A 22390-nucleotide genomic window follows, 5' to 3' on the forward strand; every position below is an offset into this window, starting at 1 on the left:
TGTGATTCCATGATTCTGTGATTCTGTGACTGGTCACTTATTTTAGCAGTCACGGCAGACAGAGTGCATTAAGGACTTAAATAGGGAGGAGGGACAGCAGGAGCTCCGTGTTTCAGAATTCATAGCAGCTGAGAGGCTATTTGAGTTAAAAAAATGGGATACCTGGCACCCCTTCAGCGAGTCTCTTCATGTTTCTTGACTGACCTGACTGTATGACAGGTGACATCTGTTGATTTGCTGTTGATAAAGAAGGATGTGATTTGAATCTCTCTCGCTCCAGTGTTGATACTGGTGTAATAAAATGACTTTGATTCCATCCATCCTGTGGAGGGCCAAAATGAAAAAAAAGTAAAACAAAAAATATTGCTTTTCATTAAATTAGAAGTTTTTGTAGAATTATTTTCCAGTGTAGGCTGATTTGTACTTTACCTTTTTATAAATGCTACGGAGATCTCGGTATTGCCATAAGGTATTCAGCACCTGGGCGGCTGCCTTGACAACCTTGAGTGACGATCTAAGGAAGTAAAGAATATTAACATTATGAGAAAGCCACGCAATTCCACTTAAAGAGGATGACGTTTCTGAGCTACATAATAGCCTAAACCTTGGCGCTGTGAAGCCAGGCAAGGTCGCCTGGCCAGGTCTCGACACCACGTGCGCGCATCATGCCAGCATGGGCAGGGCTGTGTGAGCAGCCTCGCCAAGAGGCTGGCACAGAACCTGACCGGGCATGACAATCGCTTCCCTCTCCCGCCTAGAAATTGTCTCTTCAGGTCACACACGTGAGAAATACAGAGAGAAGGGTTGAGACAGTGCCTGTCGTTGTCTGCAAGAATTAAAAATCCTGGAAAGAAAAATACCATTTAGTGCATTTTCATAAAAACTGAGACTGTATACTTTAAATCACTGCACAAAATTCCTTGCCATAGGGAAAAAAAAAAACCCAAACAGAGAGCTGATATGAAAAGTCTCCAGACATCTTCATAGTGAGACTTTGCTCTCAGTTTCATGTTGCACTACTGAAAACTTCGACTGGGAAAACACTTTGCCACTCTCAAGAGAAAGGCTAGAAAACTTGTGCTAGCTATTAGTAAAAATAAAACCATGTCATTTTTGGAAGAGAAATGGAGGGAAGCTGGTAGTGGTACTGAAGCAGTGATCTGACATCAAATGCCACACAATTGTCAGCTACTCTCATAAGGACCGCAAAAGCAGTTTTTATACTCAAAATCCCATTTTCCACATTCTTAAGCATTTTGAATGGAATAGAGAAACAGTTTAGGCAGGAACTTTGTTGCCTACTTGCCTGTCACCTCTTCCTTTTGTTATGTTCACCAGCTTCTCTATTCCCCCGGTGTCGGCGAGGGCTTTGGCATTCTCCATGTTTTTACTGGTGACCTCGTGCAGAGCACAGCAGATCGCGGCCACGGTCTCATCAGACAATATGCTTGGACCGTTGCCTCCTGGAAGTCGATTAACCAGATCTCGCATAGCATATTTACCTATAAAAACCCACATTAAAAAAACTTAAGATTTGAAGTTATAGGACTCGTCAGAAAACTGCCTCTGAAAGCAATAAAAAGAAGCACAGGATCAAAACCATGGAAATCTTCCAAGAATTCACATTTTATACAGAGTCAATAGAGACTAGAGATTAATTTTTGATGGTTTTTTTCCCCTTTTAGCTTGAAAATGTGAGAAGTTGGGTTTTTGCATTACAACAGGAGTGTCTGTAAACGGGGATTATTTGGAGAGAGTAGAATCAATCAAGGAAAAATCCTACGCTACTTATCACAATTGAAGGAGCGGTGCACATTCCTAGGCTTCATTTATGGGAGAGTTAAAGAAATCCTTAAGTAACTGGGACATTTTTTTTCTTTCAGACATTCTGTCCACCTTATTTGCTACCAATAAGAGATCAGATCTCAGCTCTTTCAAGACTTCACTTACTGACCAGTGCAGCTCAGGCGACTCTTTTTCTTGTTTAGGTTGTGCTGTTAATTGAACAACTAATTGATTTTATTGAAGACATGTATTTTACATAACAGTGAATAACAAATAAACTTTACACAAAGCCACTAGCTGTCTATTTGCATAACTTGCCTCAGGGAAAAACAAATATCCACAGAGGAGTTCTGGAGAAAATGATCAACTTTTCAAACCCGCTGGAACCCTGTCACCAGGGATGCTGTGCACAGCAGTGCCACCTCACTGCCGCTCCTCCAGCAACTCATCCACACGTTTGCATGCATCCGTCTACATTGTGATTCGATGGAGTCGCCAATCTCTTATTTTCTTCAGAGTTTAGACTGTGTAAATAAATGCATTTTCCTTGCCCCTAGCAAGAGCAGTAAAGTTGCAGAAGATAGATCACTAGAGTGGGGGAGTTTACGACTCGCTTCGTGGCTCACAGTATTTTATGCGAAGATTAGTTTCAGAGCATGTCTGGAAAGCCAGTAATTTTTTCATAGCTAAGGCTTTGACAGGGAGAGGGAACAGTGGAGGGTGCATTCCTGAACCAAAGAGTTTTGCCAGGAAGAGAAAAAAAATTCTGAAAAGAGCGTATCACCTGAGGATGACCTGTACATGGCTGGACTAGAGAACAGAATTTTCTTTTCACTGATTTCTTATGTGTATAATACCTACCCTGCACGTTCTGAACAAGGTGGAGAAGCTTCAGAAACATACAATAGAGTTCTGTTCTCCTTCCTTTATCTTTCTGAGCATAATGATACCCTTATCTGTATAAACAGTTGTTACAGACTTACCCGACTAGTCTACGAAAGGAAAAATGCTTCTGCAGCAAAAATTGAAACTTTCTTAGGTCATGCCCTACGTTAACAGGGCTTGCTTATGCCTCAGCAATGGGAAGCTGAGGGTGAGGCATGTTCCACACCCGCCAGAGTAGCCTGAGGTTTCCAATCCAGGCACGATAAATGTTGTCTGTTGTTTTTCTAAAATGCTAGTGGAGAAAGTCACAGACGAATGCTTAAAGTATTAATATTAAAACTGACAAAAGGGAAACAGTAAGCTTTTCTAGTGAGCACCCTCATTGGTTACTTAATGCAGCAAAGGCACAGATACGCTGCTCTGTATATGGGGTCTCCTGGACATAGTTTACTAGGAGAGAATTTCTTCCCTCTCTCCTTATCCGGTACTATTAAATAAAATATTTACTGACATACTGGCAGCAGAGCCGTCCTATCCTCTTAGGATATGTAAGGGACCTTGCACCTCAGAAGGTTATTGCTCAGCTCCGAGGAAGCGAAGTTGTGTTTTCCATCCCATGTTGTGCTGGCAGTTTCCTGCCCACTTTAGTTTAGCTGAGGTGACTTCCACTCGCTGCAAAGTGATTGCCGTGCAAGATGGCGAAAATGTCAATATTACTCTGAAAAGCTGCTGCTGCCAGGAAGATTAATTTCTGTGACACAGCTGACACGATACAGTAAATCCAAGGGTGCTGCTTCCATGGCTAGAAGCTCAACCCTGCGTGTTTTCAGCACAAGGTCTGACACGTCGGTGACCGCGCTCTCTCTGCCCAGCCCAGGCCCACGCTCACCGATGAGCTCCTTGTTGCGAACGTCTAGCGCCATGTTCCTTAAGGCAGTTGCCACCGATGAGACAACTCGGTCGTTATCCATCCTCAGCAGCTCCACGAGGATCGGGAGCCCTTTCTCCTTTCTCACGGCAGCTCGGATGTACGCTGCAAACTGAAACAGGACACCAGCTGCTCACAAATCTGCTACAACATTCTGATTGAAATAATCTCTTACTGGATTGTATGTCCCGAGTACGTTAGGGGGAATGTTTCCCAAAGAAAAGAGAATCATAGAATGGCCTAGGCTGGAAGGGACCTTAGAGATCATCTAGTCCAACCTCCCTGTTGTCGGCACGGACCCTACCTCTCGACTAGACCTGGCAACACACGGGGACCGAGCGGGAATCGAACCTGCGACCTCGGTGTTGTCATTGTTGTCAGCACCGCGCTCAAACCACTGAGCTAACCGGCCCCTCAAGTTAAATGCACATCTTTTCTAATACTATAGAGGGTCGGCTCTTGGTTCTTTTGCACTCATTCCTCTAACAAAGCAACGTTTAAAAAAGTGGTCTAACAGATAAAATATCTCAATAGATGACAAAATAATGAAAAGAGAGCAGTTTTTTCTCTTGTTTAAAAGACTAATTTTATACTGCTCATGACATGAAAAAGTCTTAGTTGTTTTTTTATAAGTAGAAGCAGCAATTAAAGTTTGGTTTTTTTTGTTAATCTCTCCATAATGAATGTGTAGCATAAATAAAGTATTCTCAAGTGATGCTTTTGTAACATATTGTATGCGAGGGCCATAAGCAAGAATGTATGGAAATGAGTAATACAAATAATAAAGCATATACAAACCATTTATTTGTTCTAGTTTTACTTTAACAGTACCTTCCCACCAGAACCCTCAGCTAAAAGATGCTAGAAGATTAGTTTGAACTAACATTCACTGAAAGCTAACTTTTTTTGTTCATTTTAAATAAATGCTACCAATTTCAAGGGCAGTTTCCATACTCCTCTTCCCATCCACCATCTCTGTCATTGCTTTCCGCTGTGTAAACAACACTAATATGGCACATAAGCACTAACAATACACGCTAGGGAGAAATACTCAGGCACGTACTAGAAAAGTATGTGATCCTTCCAAACACGTTCTGATATCTGATTGAAAAAACCCAAACTAACAAACAGCAGCTAAACTGCAACGACAGGAGGAGAAGCAGGAATTCGCATACCTTCCAGTTGCCCGCAGAAAGGTTCTGGAGGGAGCCGGCAGAACCCTCCAGAGTGGCAGGGTTGGAGCTTTCCGCCAGAAGTGTGAGGTACGGCTTCACCACGGACGGGTGCCACAGCATCTCCACCCCTTTGGGAGACTTGGAAAAGCCTGGGATAGGGCCCACGCCGTCCCACTGAGAAACAAACAGAGATGTGTAACGAGGTGAGAAATCTCTACATTTCCATTCACCACATGGTAGTTTTTCTTCAAGTGATGTGCTCCCCCCAGCACTGGCTAAACTACAGCTGATGTATCTGCAATGCAACGAAAACAGCAAACCTGATCCTCCTGTGAAGTTTTTTTTTTCTTCTTCTTCTTTTTCCCCCAGCAGCTCGGCTCTGAATCTTTGCTCGGCGATTCCTTTCCTAACAAGTCATCCAATTCATTGATTCCTAGCAGACGTGCCTGGGGTACCTCCAGCTCCAAACGGTAAGAAAGGTTTCTCAAGGTGCAAACACAGTTTTCCACTGTCTGAAGCCAAACCAGAAAGATGCCACGCAAACAGTTACTTTTTTACAAGTGATAAAGCAAACCAAACAATTAAGCAGAGGAGAAAAGGCATTTGGACTTTAGCACGAAATTCCAAACATCGCTTTGTCTGGGAAAACGACAATCTCCTGATAACCTCCAATACGAAAATATTTATAACAGGCATCTCTATTGTAGTGCCTTATTTTTTAGTATTCTGAAAATGAAAAGCACGAGAGCTTATTATTATTATTTTATTAAAGAATGAATACTTCAGCACTGGGGAAAATGAAAAGCACACAAGTTACATTGTATTGTGCAACAGAGACTGTACCTCAGCAAACAGAGGCTGGGAGAGAAGACCAGCTGAGCTAAACACATCATGGTGCTAAACTTCACAAGAAGAACCCCAAGAGATCCTGCCAGACGTACAGTTCAGCACGAAACATCACTGAGGCGGGACGCGCACGCACCTTGCTGTCGTAATCCGACGTGTTCACACACGTGTGGATCACGTAGAGCAGCGAATCAACCAACCCCTCGCACGACCTCATCTGCTTCCGAGCTTCCTCACCTGCGGAGCTGAGGTTCCTGAAGGGGTGAAATGATTAAGGAACACACATGCAGGCATTTTGTTACACAGCTTGTAGGATCTTTTATACAGCTGACTGGGAACCCAGAAGTTAAAGGCAAATGCAACATTTTCTGCAGCACCCCCAGTTCTTAGAGAAGAAATTTTCTAGTTTGGCATTTCATTATTTTCATTATTTTTCTTCTCATTGCTGATTGAAATATCCACAAAGGGAATAGTTAAACACGTCTTTACTGATATGCATGCATATAGAAACATAATTATTCAAATGTATACAGCAATAGAAAATCACCAAAGGCACATTTTTTCCCCCAAATAACATTCATAAGCCCTATGCACAATACAAAAATTGCAGTATTTAACTGGGGAAAAGTGTAATGATCGTAATTCATAAAAACACAAAACAAACATAGTTACTAGCCATTATAGTTAACCTCTCTTAGTGACTAAGTAGGTAATCATGTTTGTCTAATATGGGAAAAAAAGCGCAAAAGCCGTCTGAATGATAAAACTACATGCAGTTTATAGAATGCAATGGCTCTTTCGTCTTAAACATGACAGCATAAAAAGGACCTGCTGGATAACACAATTACTCTGTGGAATCTTCTAGAACAGCAAATTACCTCAGGCAGCCTGTCGTATTGCGCAGGACTAGGGACGTCTGAAATTTCATTTTGTGATCATCATCGAAGGAAGAGCTGTTCCATCCAGAGTGCGGCACAATCACAGTGTTCGTAAGGGTCGACAGAGCATCTCTAATGATTGTCATCTTCACGGCATCGCACGAAGATAAGTTCCAGAGAACCCCTTAAGAAAACATTTCCATCAGAAAGACTTAGCAAATATAAAGCAACATGAACCATTTCAAAGGCATTACTTTCAACAGGAGAAAGACAATTTTCCTATGCAAAACCAAAAGAAATACTAGTCTGAAACGATCTTCAGCGTTATTCCAACATCTTTGGCTAACAAGCAGTCAGCAAAGCTGCTATTAAAAGATTCACTTTACAGACTGAAATCACCATTTCTGCACTTCAGCTTATCCCGCTGGCAGGCCGGCTGGCTGCTGCGGGAGCTCTCTGGTCAAAGAGCTGGATGCGAGATGATAACCAGGGTAACCCTAGGCCATCAGCGGCTGTGTCTCCCACAGTCCTGAGAAGGCAAACACGCACATCAGTGGGTCAGTTTGCTCTCCTTAAAGACAAATCCCCAGCAGCAGCACATGCCGACTGTCAGGAGATCGTCCCTTCTTTCCTTCCGAGGCGCGTCGCGTTCTGCTGCCCGAGGACAGGGAAGTTGCTGTTGTGCTGCAGGATCCCAGAGGAACATTCCCTGCAAGCACACAAGCTCATCTCACTCGCAGACTGTCTTTCTGAAACACCCGTGCGTTCAGTGCACTCTATCTCCCTAATGTTAACACCTTTCTTGGATACCTAAAGATCAACCTCATACTGGCTGCCTGTAATGGCAAAGAAAAAAAAAAAAAATCAGTCTTTTTTTGTAGTGTGCCAGGCAACATGCCACCTCAGGGCAAGCTGGTGTAAACGTGCCATAACTGACACTCGTTCCTACAGAGGTCACGACTGGATTTGCCAGATCAATTCAGCAAAAAACGTGAGGTCTTGTGAAAAAACCTCTGAAAACACAGCAGAGAAGGCAGATTGGCAGATGGGTGGTAACCAGTAAAGAACAGCCAGTAAAGGTCCCAAGCATGTGATGCGATACAATTCTAGATCAGGCAGCATCTGGAAAGCCAGTATCCAAAAAGGGGGAATGCAGGATGAGCGATGGAGGGGGGAAACCTGGTTTGTGTGCCCCCTCAACGATAAATGCAGGCCGTTCTGCCTGTGTCGATCCTCCTGCTCTGTCGCCCTGCCCACCAGAGTATTGGGGACTTAAATGTGGAGCTGAGCACACGGGAGCTCATGTTCCTGCAGAAACTGTCTTCCTGGAAAAGGAGCAAGAAGACCGGAGTGTTTGACATTCACTAATAGCCCAATGAAACTGCTATTGATCTTGTATCCTTGGGCAGAATTCTAGAGTTCCCCACCCTGTTTCACAGTCTTCTCACGTGACATTCAGATAGAAAAGTATGAGATCTAACATAAACTATTAGCAGAACTATATACACAATTAGTATGCTAAACACAGCATTTAATCATCTTTTTCATCATGAAAAACAGCGTAAAATTAATCTAAATTCTCACCAGGTACTCATCTCACATACAGTGTTTTATTAATTGTAAAGTAATATAGCTGTGTTACAGTCAGCAAGAAATATTAAATGGCATTTCCACAACAGTCCAATAAAATTGCTACAATAAACCATAAGGTTTTTGGTTTGACTAGATCTTGCACATTTAGTTCCTCATAGATAAATTATGGGGGGTACAAGACAGTATATGTTACAAGAGTTAACAAAACCAGAAGTTTGTAAGACAGCAGAAGTTTTTAATACAGCCACACAAAAATAAGAAGTCTCCTGCCTCCTCCTCCTCCTCCCCCCAGGAACGTTTGTGGCTCCGGCCCTGATGAGGAAACTGGGAGAGAACAGCCAGCAGCAGCTTTCTGTCCTCTGGGGCACAATGGCACCGACCGCGGAGCCCAGCGGGAGAACCTCCCAAACTCCGTCCCACCACGAAGCCTGTCAGACTTTGCACATCACAGAATCGCAGAACGATTTCGGCTGGAAGAGACCTTCAAGACCATCGAGTCCAACCTTTTTCCCAGCCCTATCAACACCACTAACTCATGTCCTTCAGCACAACATCCATCCATCCCTTAAACCCCTCCAGGAATGGAGACTCAACCCCCCTCCAGGAATGGAGACTCAACCCCCCTCCCTGGTCAGGTTGATTCCAATGCCTGATAACCCTCTCAGTAAAGAAATTCTTCCTAATATCCAACCTGAACCTCCCCTGGTGCAACTTAAGGTCATTTCCCTTCATCCTGTCACTCACCACTGGGGAGAACAGACTGACCCCTCCTCACTACACCCTCCTTGTCAGGGAGCTGCAGAGACCAAGAGGTCTACCCTTAGTCTCCTCTTCTCCAGGCTGAACAGCCCCAGGTCCCTCAGCAGTTCCACTGAACAGCTATGTCAAAACCTGCCCAGAAGTTGGACTCCCAAGGAGGTAGCTTGATGAAACTATTAATGATTTATTAGGCCTCTGTTCACGACAAGAAGGCAAAAGCTCTCACCAGGACACTCCATTTCTCCATTTGGGAGAAGTCTTCGGCTGTGTATTTTGCAAAGTAGAACTGCCTATTATACAGCCCTTACATCTTCCTGTTAAAAATGAGAACATAATCTGATTATTTGTTGAGTGCTTATTTTAAGATAATCGGGACCAAATTTAGTGCTTATTAGAAATAAATGCTGAAGGCAAAGACATTTATAATTGGGGAAGTTTCCAATCAAAGTTGAGGAAAACAGTGGTAGGAGCAGGTACGGTGCTGATCAAGGCCAGGTCTGAGAGACTTCTGGGATTATGGTGCAGTTCCGTAGGTCCTTTAAATAACAGTGCCTTTTTATTCCTCACTGGTGTGGAGGCACACTTAAGTATTTAACTGCTACAAAATCATTGTCCAAGTCCAAAGAGACAGTTTGAAACCATAGGTAGAGGATGAATTTTAAAAAAACCTGTTTTTCAACAGCTGTTAGCTGCAGCTGCCACCATTCGGGAAGAGTGAAGAACATCCCACCCAACTCTGTGGCAAGAGGAGCACTGAGGCCATCGACCCACCTAGGGAGGTCTCTGCTGTCCCCAGCATCAATGGGTGTGGAGGGAGAGGAACTTCTGCTTGCTGCTCATTACAGTTCAGTTTGTGTTTAATTCAAATGATTGCTCCTGCTGGCCTCACTTTTCCTGCTTAGTCCGTGAATGCACTATACAATACAGCAGAAAAATCACAAACCACTACTAGTGCTTGACACTGCCTAGAGGTGAAGAAAACCTGAGAAAAGAAGGCTAAAGTTTAAAAGATACCAGCATCAACAAGCAGGGATAATTCTTAAGGGAGGAAGGAAATCAGCAGTAACAGGACCAGAAAGAAAGAAAGAAAAATATCAGTAAGCTTTGCAGGAGAGTTCAAAATGCCACAGGAAAAAGCTTCTAATGAAAAGTGGGTCTTTTTGTTTTCTTCTCTTGATCAGGTATGGCCTGCCCTATTTTTGCCTGAAGTTCTGACCCTTGCAGCATTCTCACATGACCATGCTAAAATACCATTTCTGTGAACACTGTCCAAAGCATCCTACTCAGGCAATTAAAGTAAGTGGCATGAGAACATTCAAAGTCTTATCTACAGGAAAATTTGCAGTTGCTAACATTGACAAAACTGCTTTGGTGTGAGCAATGGTTGGACAGTTTTGTCATAAAATTTCTTTCATACAAGACAGGGAATTTACCTTGATGTTCTACAACTCTGCCGTTCTATGATCTAAAGTGACAAGGAACACAAACCTTTACCAAACACAAATACCCATCTCCAAAGTTTTAGCCAGTCGATTAGATCTTAAGAATAAAAATAAAAGAACATTTAAGGAATATACCTGTCTTGTCAAAAAGGAATAAACTTTCCAGGTACTATTTAGTATTACTTAGTATAGAGAAACCCTACATGTCTAGCTATGAGTGAAATCTGCTAGCATAAGTATTAAGAAAAAAAGAATACCTGTAACCCTGATTTTACTGTAGACAAAATGCTTTTAAATAGATGTACGTACAAGACTCAGTAAAATACAAGCCCTCATATCAAGATATATAAAGAACTGTGATGAGCCAGAACGTTTTCCTCTAAAAAGGCTGAATGGGAGAGAAAAAAAAGAGTTCACAGTGCCTCATGGCTGCAGAACAGTTCTGTTCTAGCACCATCAGCTTCACAACAGACCTCACCTTTGAAGGTAACAGGTGCAGACAGGGCGAGGAAAGCCAAGGTGCCCTATGCTCTGCAAAAAAAAGGGCAACCAAAAATGTTTTCCCAGCAAGAGCGGTCAGCTGTTGGCACAGGCTGCCCGGGGAGGGGGTGGAGTCCCCATCCCTGGAGGGGTTTAATGGCCGTTGAGGTGTGGGGGTGGGGAGATGGGTTAGGGGTGAGCTCTGTAGAGCAGGGTTAGTGGTTGGACTCAATGATCTCAAGAGTCTTTTCCAACCTGAAGGATTCTGTGATTCTATTCTAACCAGGAACAACGCTGTTGGGTGCTTGGAGGATATTTTCCACACAGATTTGGGACATGCATTAACACTTGCAAATGAAAACCAAGAAAAGCCTCGCCCATAAACTTCTGCTCTTCTCAACTTAAACTTCTGCTCTTCTCAACTTAAATGCCTACTACTTTGAAAATAAAGAGAGAAAAAATCTTAAATAATTTAGATCCCATCCTTGAACCTGACAAGCTTTGGTTAAAGCCAAATGATCTGGACTATCTACCATAAACACTGGTCCAGTAAAACTAACAAAGTAACAAAACAAATAGCATAATCTGGACGAATTTTCTGAGGAACTGAGTACAGAAGTGCCTAACAGGAGCAGAGATGGACCAAACTGAAGAAACAAATATATATAATAGTCCATGTAGAGAGCTTGATTTAACAGTTTTCTCCTGAAAGTTTGAAAGAATCACCTTTTTTCTTCTAAAGGTCCTGGATCTGTGGCTTTAAGATGCTGGTCAAACTGTCCCTTTAATAATAGAAAATGGTTTTACTTGATGATGTTTCTTTCTTATGCAGAAGACACTTGGAAAGCACTTGAAATTTCTACAAACTGTACCAGAGCAGAAATAGACACACACAAATCTAAACCACTAAGTTTCTGCAACTGAGATTTTGGGGAGCATTTTCTGTTTATTTTTTCCCTATGGATTAAGAAAGTATTTAGAGAATAGTGGAGAAAAGGATTCTTCCCAAGAAGGAAACTAGTGCTAAAAGGAAAAAGGACAAGATTCTAAAGTATACAGTCCTCTCTTCAGTCTTTGTGGTTTTGTATCACTTTACTCAGAACACGTCAGGAGGTGCAAAGGCCTGTGACGAGGAAACGTCTGGCACTCGGGTCCAAACTCCCCAGGGCAGCTGGGATTCTCCCAGTAACACCAGTGGACACTACACATCTGATCCAGCTGTACGGAGGGAAGCTGGCCTGAGTGACCGTGAGCACTGCTGTGCAGCTCTGCTTAGCAGGCAAGTAATTAGGCTTTGTAGCTTTACAAAATCAAGTGAGGGAGTTACTGAAAGTTGGAAGAGGAAAGCAGAAACTCTTCTCTGTACTGCCCTCAATCCCCTAAAACCCTCACAGACAAACTGCTCTCATATTAAGAAAAAGAGCAGATGCATGCAGTACTCCACAAACCCACCTCATTTTGGTGGAAATGGAGTTCCTTCATGTGTTAGAACTGCAAATGGTTCATTGTTTCTGCACTGGCTTCACAGGTTGTAAGCTAAATCCGCTCCCTGTACTCAAGGAAGGAGGAGTGAGTGCACAGGCGCTTGGCCAGGGCTCCGCGCACAGGCTGTGCACGAGGTGCTGCGGTCATTTGCATACTTGCAATTTTCTGTCTGTACTTCAACACACATTTACATAGTCTGGGTCCATCTTACAAAGTCTACTAGATCTTATTTAAAATTCTTGTCAGCAGATAATTAAAAAAAAGCACTTGTAATAAAATAAAACTTTGGAGTCAATACGGAAATACTTCTCCAAGACCTCACTGTGTACTTACGAGAACCATGCCAGGGAAAATTTACCCTAAGCAGAGATTTAGTGCAACTACGGCAAGATTTACTTCTCGCAGTGAATCTATACTTCAATGCTAATTCTTTACCTGTCAGTAGCCAAAATAAGTGATTTTGTATTCACAGAAAGTACCAATACAGAAATTAAGACCTAGTTGATATACTCAATTCCAGTCACTTAGCAGTTCTTCCAGTCTCGTCCACTTCAGGAAAATCACCTGCATTATAATTCTCTGCTTGTTTCCATTCAAAACCTACCTGTTACGAGCTCTTTTATTTCGGCATCAATGGATTTTCTCAACAATCGTAAAAGGGCAGGTATCCCACCAACATTCTTCATTGCTATTTTGTTTTCATCAGTAGACTTCCCATAAACGAGGTTCCGCAGCGCGCCGCAAGCGTTCTTCTGAACTTCCAGGACTCTGTGGTCCAAGAGATCAACCAGGTGCTTGATTCCTCCTAGCCTGCACACCTAGAAAATGGAACAACGGGTACATCAGCACTCATTGATTTCACCCATTTCACTCTACAGATTTGAAAAGGCTTTTATTTTTATGTAAATGGTACATTTCAGTCTACTTCAAGAGGAAATATTGCTGGTAAATCTTCGTAACCCGACTGTTACGCTGCACTGAAAGTCCCTGGGAACCATCGCGTCCTTGCTGAAAGGGCTGATGGACATTTTCAGTCAGTTGCTGTGTCCAGAGAAGAGCTGTTCCTGCATTTGTTTTCCAGCAACGTGGTTTTGGAAGTAATTCCCTATACCTCAAGATAATTTTTTTGGGAATATTAGAAATAAAAAGTTGCAAAGATATAACTCCCCTTAGCCATGCACACACACTCACGAGTTCTAATTAGCATATAACCAGTCCTGTTTAAGTTCTTTTTAAAAAGAAGGTCCACTCCACAGAAATATGGTAAAAGAGAAAGCAATTTTATGTTGTTTGTTTTAAGCAGGTTAGCTGCATTTTTCTTTGTTATATAGTTTTAAAAAATTTTAACAATTTGTTTTTGAGATCTGATTTCCACGTAGTACTTTCTTTGTTAAAAATAACTTACAGGAATGATAAAAGATTAAAGTATTTTAGAAGTCTGTAATATTCAATGAATTAAAAAATATATTTTAAAGAGACAGCTAAGTGGTAGTACTTACAACATTAATTTCAGATTAAAAGTTACTGCCGTAAGGCTATCAAAATATTTCCTATGAACTTTTCTATTCTAGCCCAGGCAAGAGTTAGTACGGCAAGCCTCGAGGCTATTTGCAAAGCACTAGTGTGTGCAGGCGTTTATGGATTTTTGGCTTTAAATGTCAGGAAGAATAAAATTACTCTCAGTGAAAACGTAACTGAGATTTAGCCAAATATTTTTAAGTTGATACTCTGAAAAACATCATCTTCTCTCTATCTCATTCTGCACTGAGTATTAAAATGGTTAGTATCTTTATTCACACCACACCGCAGACAAACTGAAGACTTGGGGAAAATCAACTGAAATGCAAGGTCTATGATCAGCATTCCGTGTGATTTCACCTGTCAAATCCCCTCTTAAGTAGAATAAAAGAAATTAAAGAGTGTTTCAAATGTGCATTTCTCAAAAGGATACCTGCATTTACACACTATCTACCATGCAAATTATAAATCCAAGAGATACAAAGTTTGGCATGTATCCATTAGACAGGCTGCTGCTATGCCACAAGCCACCAGGAATCTGTCTCTAAAAGCATTCAACAAGTTTTAAGCTTCAAGTTGCAAGACTTCTGTAGCCAGGAAATGAGTATTACCATGCAGGTTATTTATCTGGCACAGACTACGCTGAAGGCACATACTGCAGGACATGAAAAATAAATAATAATTCAAGAGGTTGGGCTATCTTCAACCAACATTTGATTAACACGAATAATATTTACACTGAAAATAACAGATAACATATATATATGACATGAACAAAAAAGCAAATTCGTTCAATAGGTAACCCCTGCTCTGCAAAAAGAGCAGCTCTTCAAATGCAAAGAGTTTCTATAAATTTCAACAACTATCTGAATTTTCACTCAGATGTATCCCTCCTCCATGTCATACTGACACAAATACTGTCCTCTATATATTTCTAGGGTTGGATTTCTTTCCTTTGCCTGAGAGCTCACTCATTCCTTGCGATGCCTTAAAACATCTGGATCAAAACCAGTGGAAGGCCTTACAGAATTCTTGTTTTTCTTAGCTCCAGCCAGCAACAGGTTACACAAAAACAGGCTCTGGTAAACACACTTTACAGTTCTGCTAGATCACACAACTGGAAGGTAAAATATTTTCACGTAATTTCCATGCAGCCTCTCAGCACAGGAAAACTCCGTGCGCGTGCAGCTAGGTACTGTAGCATGGTCACACGTCTGGTACGGGGGGGGCAGAGGGTCTGGTGAGGAAGGGCAGAGAGAGGCAAGAGGTCCAGTTTTCCTCTTGCAGCTCCCCGGGGAGGAGCCGCGGCCGCGCACAGTACCTCCGTTTTGACTTTGTTGTCTCCGAAGCAGAGGTGCTGGAGGTAGGCGGCCGCGTTTGCCTGCACCGATGGGAACTGGTGCTGCAGCATGTGGATGACTTCGGGCAGCTCCGGATCGCGCCACGCGAACTCCCTGCGTCAGAACAACACGTGTTAGTGAGAGATGCGTGTTTATTTGCTAAGTAGAAGCACTAGACCATCTAAAGGATTTTTCAACAATTCTGTTTGGTTTGTTTTTCTGATCATCAGGGCTAGGAGGAAAGCCGGGCATACCAGCCTAACTCTAAGTCACATCACCTCTTAGTATTCCCAAGGGAAAGGGAACGCTGTATACTCTGTGGTCTTCAGTTGGCTTGGTTGTCGATCACACCTATGTGTATATAGACATATACTAAAACTAACAATTCCAACATGGCAACCTACATAAATCTCCCAAAACTTAAGCATATAACCCAGCAGATACCCACTTCACAGTGCTGCGCAGGGGCCTCTCTTCCACAAAACATTTTTTTTCTCAGTGCTGAACATTCTTCCTAGTCTGAAGTGAATTGTACTTCAATAAAAGCTGCACAGCCTGCAATTTTATCATCGTGATCAGATGCAGGAAGTTCACATCGTTTGAGATATTCAGGGATTGTGAACTTTAAATCATTAAAACTTTATATTAAAAATTTTATATTAAAACAAAACACAACAACAGAGAAGTATTTGGGGAGCTATTTGAGGGCTCATACTAGCCTGGCCACTTGAGTGTCCCCAGGATTCCTACAGGCACTAAAACAGGACGGCTCAGTTCTGCGCCTCCTTTGAAGCACCCAACAAGTCAGAGGTTTATTTCTCCAGGCTAATGAGAGGGCAGCTTTAGGGAAAACCTTTCTAATACAGCCAGCAGCAGCCGAGCGCTCCCGCGCCGCTCCCTTGTGCGACGCTTTCAGCAACCCAGGCTGTGGCTGCTGCAACGCGCCAACCCAGCCTGCGCAGCGGCACGAACTGAAACAGATGACAGCATGCAGAAAAAACTACTCTATGAGGAAATTACAAGATCAGAAGGTGCATCAGCAATGAAAACTGAGTCAGAACTTCTTTAAAGCTCCCTGTTATGAACATATGCCCTCAGTAATGCAGGAAGCCCGAGAGATTTCCATGGAAGAAGCCAGTGTGACTACTCGCTCTGTTTTCTCAAAGGTCGTTTGGTGCCCTCATGCACAGGAAAGTCTTGGGAGGCGCCCAACCCTCAGCACAGGCACTCTGCTTTGCGCTCCTGCTAAACCAGCAGGACCTGTCACAGCTGCTCGTGACCACGGAGCGTCTAGAAGCTGCCTCCATGAAGTGGTTGTCGGGGGAAGGACCAGAATTTCTAGCGACCACATACCTAGGCTGAAGGTAGAACCGCAAATGCCCCCAAGGCTTGCACGGACTGGCTTTGGATACTCCCATTTTAAAATACAAGGTTTTAATGAACAGTGTCTCTAACAAATTGTAAAGCTAATGCTACATTTGTCACATGCCCACAGCATGTACAGATATTTACAACATCGAACTAGTAACTATTTTAAAAATCTGAATGTGCACTCTCTTTCAAAATGGTACACTTGTAAGTTTTTTAAGCCTACATTATTTTGAAATTCAAGCAGGCGGCTCATGAAAAAAAGTTCAGATAAACTAGGGGCACTTTGACATTTTCAGATCCTGATTCCCATTGCCATAAAGAGAAAATTTTCTGCAATATTACAGGTTGCTCTGTAGAGTTACTCAAAAATATTTGGAAAAATCCAGTCAATTCTCATCAGGCTTATAAGTATTTCCCATAATAGTCTCTACATGAAAATAAACATGGAAGAAAAATGCAGTAAAAACTAAGTGCATTAAAGCTGCTCTTTCTTACTGTAACAAGTAGACTGCACTTATCCTTGGCTATAAAGGTATAGATCCAAGTACCTAAATTAGTCATGATTGTTTAAACAATGTAAAACTGGAATATGCACACGGTGCCATGTAGGAATGTATTAAAAATACTATTCCGGCCAACACAGCACGGCTCCTGACGGTACAAAGGGACTTGCCTGGGGTCCTTCTGAATGCTGTCGATGGACGGCGACCGTGTGGTGCCGTCGTCGGCGGGCGCGGCGTGCTGCAGCCGGGCGTAGCCAGACTCGGAGAGTCGATACTGCACTGACCGGTACGGCTCTGCGTAGGTGGCTGCGGTGTTCAGCGCGTAATTATTTCTTTGGTATGTGAGTGTGCTACGCTGACTGGACGATCTCTGCAGATTTCCAACTCCTAAGATAAAACCAGAATTAAAACACACCAGGTAACAGATGAAGCGAAGGGGCAATACACAGTTAAAGGTGTAAACAACAACAACAAAAACACCAGTCTTGGAGACGAGTCGTGCTCAACACGGAGATCTAAGGGAGCAATTCCTCAGTGTCCCGGGGAGGACGGAGAGGCTGCAGAACTTAAGGTTTGGTGGAATCAGGGGAAAGCCTCAGCTTGCCTCAATAAGTATTCAAAGAAAGAAATGCATCTTGTGCCATCAAGCAGAAATCAGAAGGTAAAACGTTTTCAAGGTCTGTGGTAAAATTCAATTACTAACATTGACATCAACTTGCCGACTGTACTAAAAAAGGAAAAATAAGTGGAGAAAAATTTATGTCATTTGTATGATAATTTTCTTTTCCCAACTACATGTACGTTTTCCCTGACAAAAAGCTAACAAGGGGATGATTTCAAAGATTAAGCAGATCTATTCAAGCCCAAGAACATGTGTCTTCCTGACTTACCAGAGCTGTGGTGGTAGCTTTTGTTCTTCCAACACAACTTGTATTAGGTAGACAAGTAAACAGAGAATGCCAATTTCTAGTCATACTTTCTCAGTGGCTCATCCTAACAAACTTAACTTGTTTACTCCAGGTTGTAGAAGACTGAATAATCACAAAAACTATTGCCTCTTTCAACATTCCATACTCTTAGTATTTCAGTTATGTTAAAAACATTTGAAAACTGCTTTTTAATATATGAAAACATGAAATGAACACTTCCCTACAAATATTTCGAGAGAGCTACTTTGTGAAATCCTTCCAAGATTTTTAGAGTTTTTGGAAATTACTCCACTACACAAATAATTAATCAACCTTAAAGAACAAACTGCACTGCAACATGCATTATATTTCCCTTTACAGAAAATCAGTTCTAACGCTAACCTAATGCCTATGCACTTCATAATGCATGAGTAGTCATTCTATGAAATACCGTAGAAATATTTCATTTTCAATACACAAGCTTCAGATAGCGTATTTGAATATTATCCTTTGCTGAGAAGCTGGGTAAACCCAGTATTTTTACTGTGAAAGATGTGCCAGGTAATTTAAGTGTGCAAGCTGTCATTTTACCGTACTGACGAATAAAAAAAAATATGAGCAAACTCACTTTCCAAGAGAACGACACACTGAGGATGCAAGAGGAAGCAATGAATTTTTTGTGTCATGAAACATGCTTTTGCTTGGATGCACGTGAGTGTGTGATATCCAACAGAAAATATCCTGACCCTAAGCTGACACTGATATACAGCCCCAAGTATTTCTCACAAACACCACAAAAGCTTTCTAAAAAACCTGCTGGTTATTTTAAGTCCTTCAAACCTAGTTTCTACCTCCATTAATTTATAACGCCCAGTTTTTCCTTTCCAAGTGGTGTTACACATCTCAGATATGTTCTCTTACAGGCCCCAGGCCTCAGGAAGGCTCCGGCCAGGAGCTGAAGGCTGAAGGAAGAGCTTCGGCACCTTCACCCACCTGAGCCCACCCGGTACAATGCCGACTGCGAGCCCTGATGGAGCTCGACCGCGCCGTGGTTGGGGCTGCGGTACACGGGGCTGTAGTAGGCTCTGCCTTCGTAGATGGGCGTGATGTGCAAGTCAGGAGAGACAGTCGACCGCAGCTCTTGTCCCAGCTGGCTGTGCTGGCTGGCATAGGAACTCCTCAGGCCTAAAACCAAGAAGAGGGAAATACGTACAAGGCCCGTGTCGATTACAAATACTAAAGCTGTCACATTTGAATCTTTCTTCTTTCAGCCAAGAAAAGGTGTTACTTATGTCCACACTTATAAAGACCTATTCACTAAACCTTCTTCCATTATTAAATGATTCATGCCAAAAGATTCACTGACCAAGCAACATTTCTTTGCTGAAGAGTTCTGTCCATACACTGACAACTTTAAATTTTCCAACTTTTTTTTTTTTTTTGGCAGCATTTACAGTTGAAACTCTAAGAGATACGGAATCAAAGCTAAGTCAGCACGTGCAGTTCACAGATTCAGCAGTGATGAGCCAACTTGTGAACCTGACAGAAATCCAGTTGTGAAATAGGGCTCAGCCTAAAGGAGGTCATAATCCTGGAAACAAAACAATAAGTAGCAGTAAGAGGAAAGAACTTCTTGGCAGAGATTTAAGCATGTCTTTAGAAAGGTTTAAATAGCCCACGATATGTGTGTGTGTATACATATACACACGGCTATGCTGCAGCTGTATGAGAATCTCCTTTTGTTCATCTTGCCTTTCAGCTGTCCCTCGAGTTCCCTTTAACTTCTGTCTCATTTAACTGAAATTTCTCAGCAGTGAACCTCCTGCCACCCCCTTCCAGCGCTAGACCCAAGCACGTCCCTGGCAGAGGTGCAGAGCCGCAGCTGGCTACCGGCATTGTGACCAGCGCTGCCCAAGTGCAGACCTGCTGCTCCTCCTCAGGGTTGCCCCTCCATCTGCTCCACGAAAGCTTCACTCGCGCTGCCCAGAATCTCCTCCCGTGCATTCCAGTGTGTCACTGGCTGGCTGTAACCCACACACCTTTCCCCTGACTGCTTTACCAGCTGAATGAGCAACCGATGGCCCACGAAGCTCACTGATTAGGAGGTTGGTGGGACACTCTTAATCCTCTATTTCTTCTCTTTTGGCCCAGGAACGTTTCTGACACACAGCATCACCCCTCCCCTCAATGACCTGAAGCTTCCATACACTTTGCTTCCTCCTGCTGGTGTTTAGTAACAAGCTACCCTCCACCAACTTTCTCATCTATTTTTAAAGCATCCTCATTCCCATAATTTTAAGTTACAGTTTCAGAGTCTGCAGAGAAGCACTAACATACTGAACCAGGCAGTGGAAAAATAGATTTCTGTTAGTTTTGAGGTTTTTACCACTTCCTACCCGAGTTCTGTCACTTCTGTGCTGCTCTTAGAACTGAGGGTACAGAGCTTTTGCAGCTAACGGGATGCATGACCTGAAGGAAAAGCTCTTCTGCACTCACCTGTTTCTCCCCTGCCCCTGCTCTCAGAAAAACTCTTTCTGAAGCATTTCAGCATTGCTGTATTTCCACACTCCTCTCTCATCTCCCACACTTCTGTATCACCTGTTTCACTGCCTTACACACTCCCAGCTGACGTGCTAAACAAGCCTCAGACGCTCATACTTAATAAAATACAAGCCATCTTTAATATTCAAACTTGATTTAGTTACATATTGCATAACTGCTAGGTAATACTTTTGCCACCTCCACCAACTTGGGTTTTGAATATTACACTATCAGGAAAATCCTCCTTAATTTTGAAAAGCTTTTATTTTGAATGTCTGTATTCCAGTCTTGAATTTTCACTTCCTTTGAAACAATTACACAATACTTCTCCTTTTGCCTCCAAGATTTACTTTGCCCTGGGGTCCCCTTCCACTCTCTGACTTTTCTTCATTGCATCTTGCAATGGCCTAATCTCCCCTTTGAACTCCCTTTTGAACTCACTCCAGTTCCTTCTGCTCTTGGTATTCTTCCTTTATTCTGTGATTTCACCAGTTTTGTTCTTTTAATAAATCCTTCAAAGATGACCAACTATACTTGTGATCATACTACTGTAAATCAGTGTGACACTCACATACATCCCACTGGGTCTCACACCAGCATTCCTCATGCTTCCCCCTTCCTAATTTTTTCAATCTTACAACATAATACATTGTCACCTTTCTTGCCAACAACTACATGCACGTTTTATCTACAAAGTTTATTCACTACACAAAAGAAATCATGTTAACAGAGTTAGACAAAACTTAGCAAACAGGTATGTAACATACGGCTGCTATAGCCAAGGCAAACACATTTTAAGTTTAGTCATTCACAAATTAAAGTAGAGCACAAAATCAGCACAATTTTTGGTTTTAGAAGGTATTTTTAAAACTATTTTATAAAATTAACACTGTTTTGTCCCCTTTGGCATTGCTACTGCAGGCACTAAAGCCTTGCCAGCTATCAAAGCAATAGCATGTGCTAAGTGAACTATGCACATGTAATGACAGAGACCATAGAACAACTTCGAAATACAATTAACTGGTGATGTGTAACCAAACGCATCCTGCATTTGAATATTTCCCCCCTCCACCTGCTCTATCACAGTGCCTGGGAGGGAACCTTTGAGGATTCCACACGTCATCACTGAGAAAATGCATGGCAAGCACAGGTGCTACCTTTTAGGGCTTTATTTTAAGCTACCATTGCAATGGTTACCCTATTTTTAAGTTGAAGTGCTTTGAGACAGCCTAGAATTATTAGGGGAAAAAAAGTCTAAAATTCAGTGATACCAAGCTGCATATTTTAAGAAAGAATTAGACATGAAACTAGTTCTAGTCTAGTATCTTTTTGCATATAACCTGCACATACATTTAAATGTATGTTATCTTCAAAAATACTGAAATGGCTGTTCGGAAGACTCAGAATTTCACTTAGCTACTCGAAACGTGATTTAATTCAATGTGTGGCTAGCAATCTCATAATCAAAGAGAAAGACAGTGTTCACAGGGAACTTCAGGTATGATTGATACAGAGCACTTGGCATCAGGCTTTACAACTGGTTGGATACATCCGCCACAGTTACGCACGAGTGCTGCAATATTTCAGCCATCAAGCGACTGTTGCACGAGGGAGCTCCTACAGCTGTAGGTTTGTACCGAGCGTTAAGCAGTGTCTTTACCTTTTTACTAACCTGTAAGGCTGTCTGGACGTGGAGGGACCATTCTCTCGTATATCTCGTACTGCTGCCCATACTGCTCGATATCATGAATAGTTCTTTGCAGCGTCGTTCCCAAATGCTGTGGCACCGCGGTCATGCCGGAACGCTTCGGGGAGGAAGACCCCAGTTGAGTCTGGGATGGAGAAGCAACTCTGGTTTGCGCGTCGGCCAGGGCGAGGGGGGAGCCGACGTGGACCGAAGTCTGGTACTGGGGAGCGGCGCCGTTGGGGTTGGCCGCCGGCCTGGCGCTGCCC

General features: G+C 42.6%; 1 protein-coding gene across 1 annotated transcript; it reads right to left on the reverse strand.

Annotated features, from left to right (window-relative positions):
• Positions 1–162: 162 nt before the first annotated feature.
• On the reverse strand, positions 163–22386 carry PKP4 (plakophilin 4; the record flags this gene model as incomplete). The annotated part of the gene is made up of 13 exons (XM_009867632.1): positions 163–322; positions 430–514; positions 1307–1502; positions 3560–3710; positions 4774–4947; positions 5094–5285; positions 5756–5873; positions 6498–6681; positions 12861–13074; positions 15096–15224; positions 17155–17375; positions 18890–19081; positions 22110–22386. Coding segments are annotated over 13 exons (2293 nt in total), but the record flags the coding sequence as incomplete, so codon positions are not given.
• Positions 22387–22390: the final 4 nt, after the last annotated feature.

The sequence above is a fragment of the Apaloderma vittatum genome, unplaced genomic scaffold (genome assembly GCF_000703405.1).
Source record: "Apaloderma vittatum isolate BGI_N311 unplaced genomic scaffold, ASM70340v1 scaffold28564, whole genome shotgun sequence".
In the NCBI taxonomy this organism is placed as follows: Eukaryota; Metazoa; Chordata; class Aves; order Trogoniformes; family Trogonidae; genus Apaloderma; species Apaloderma vittatum.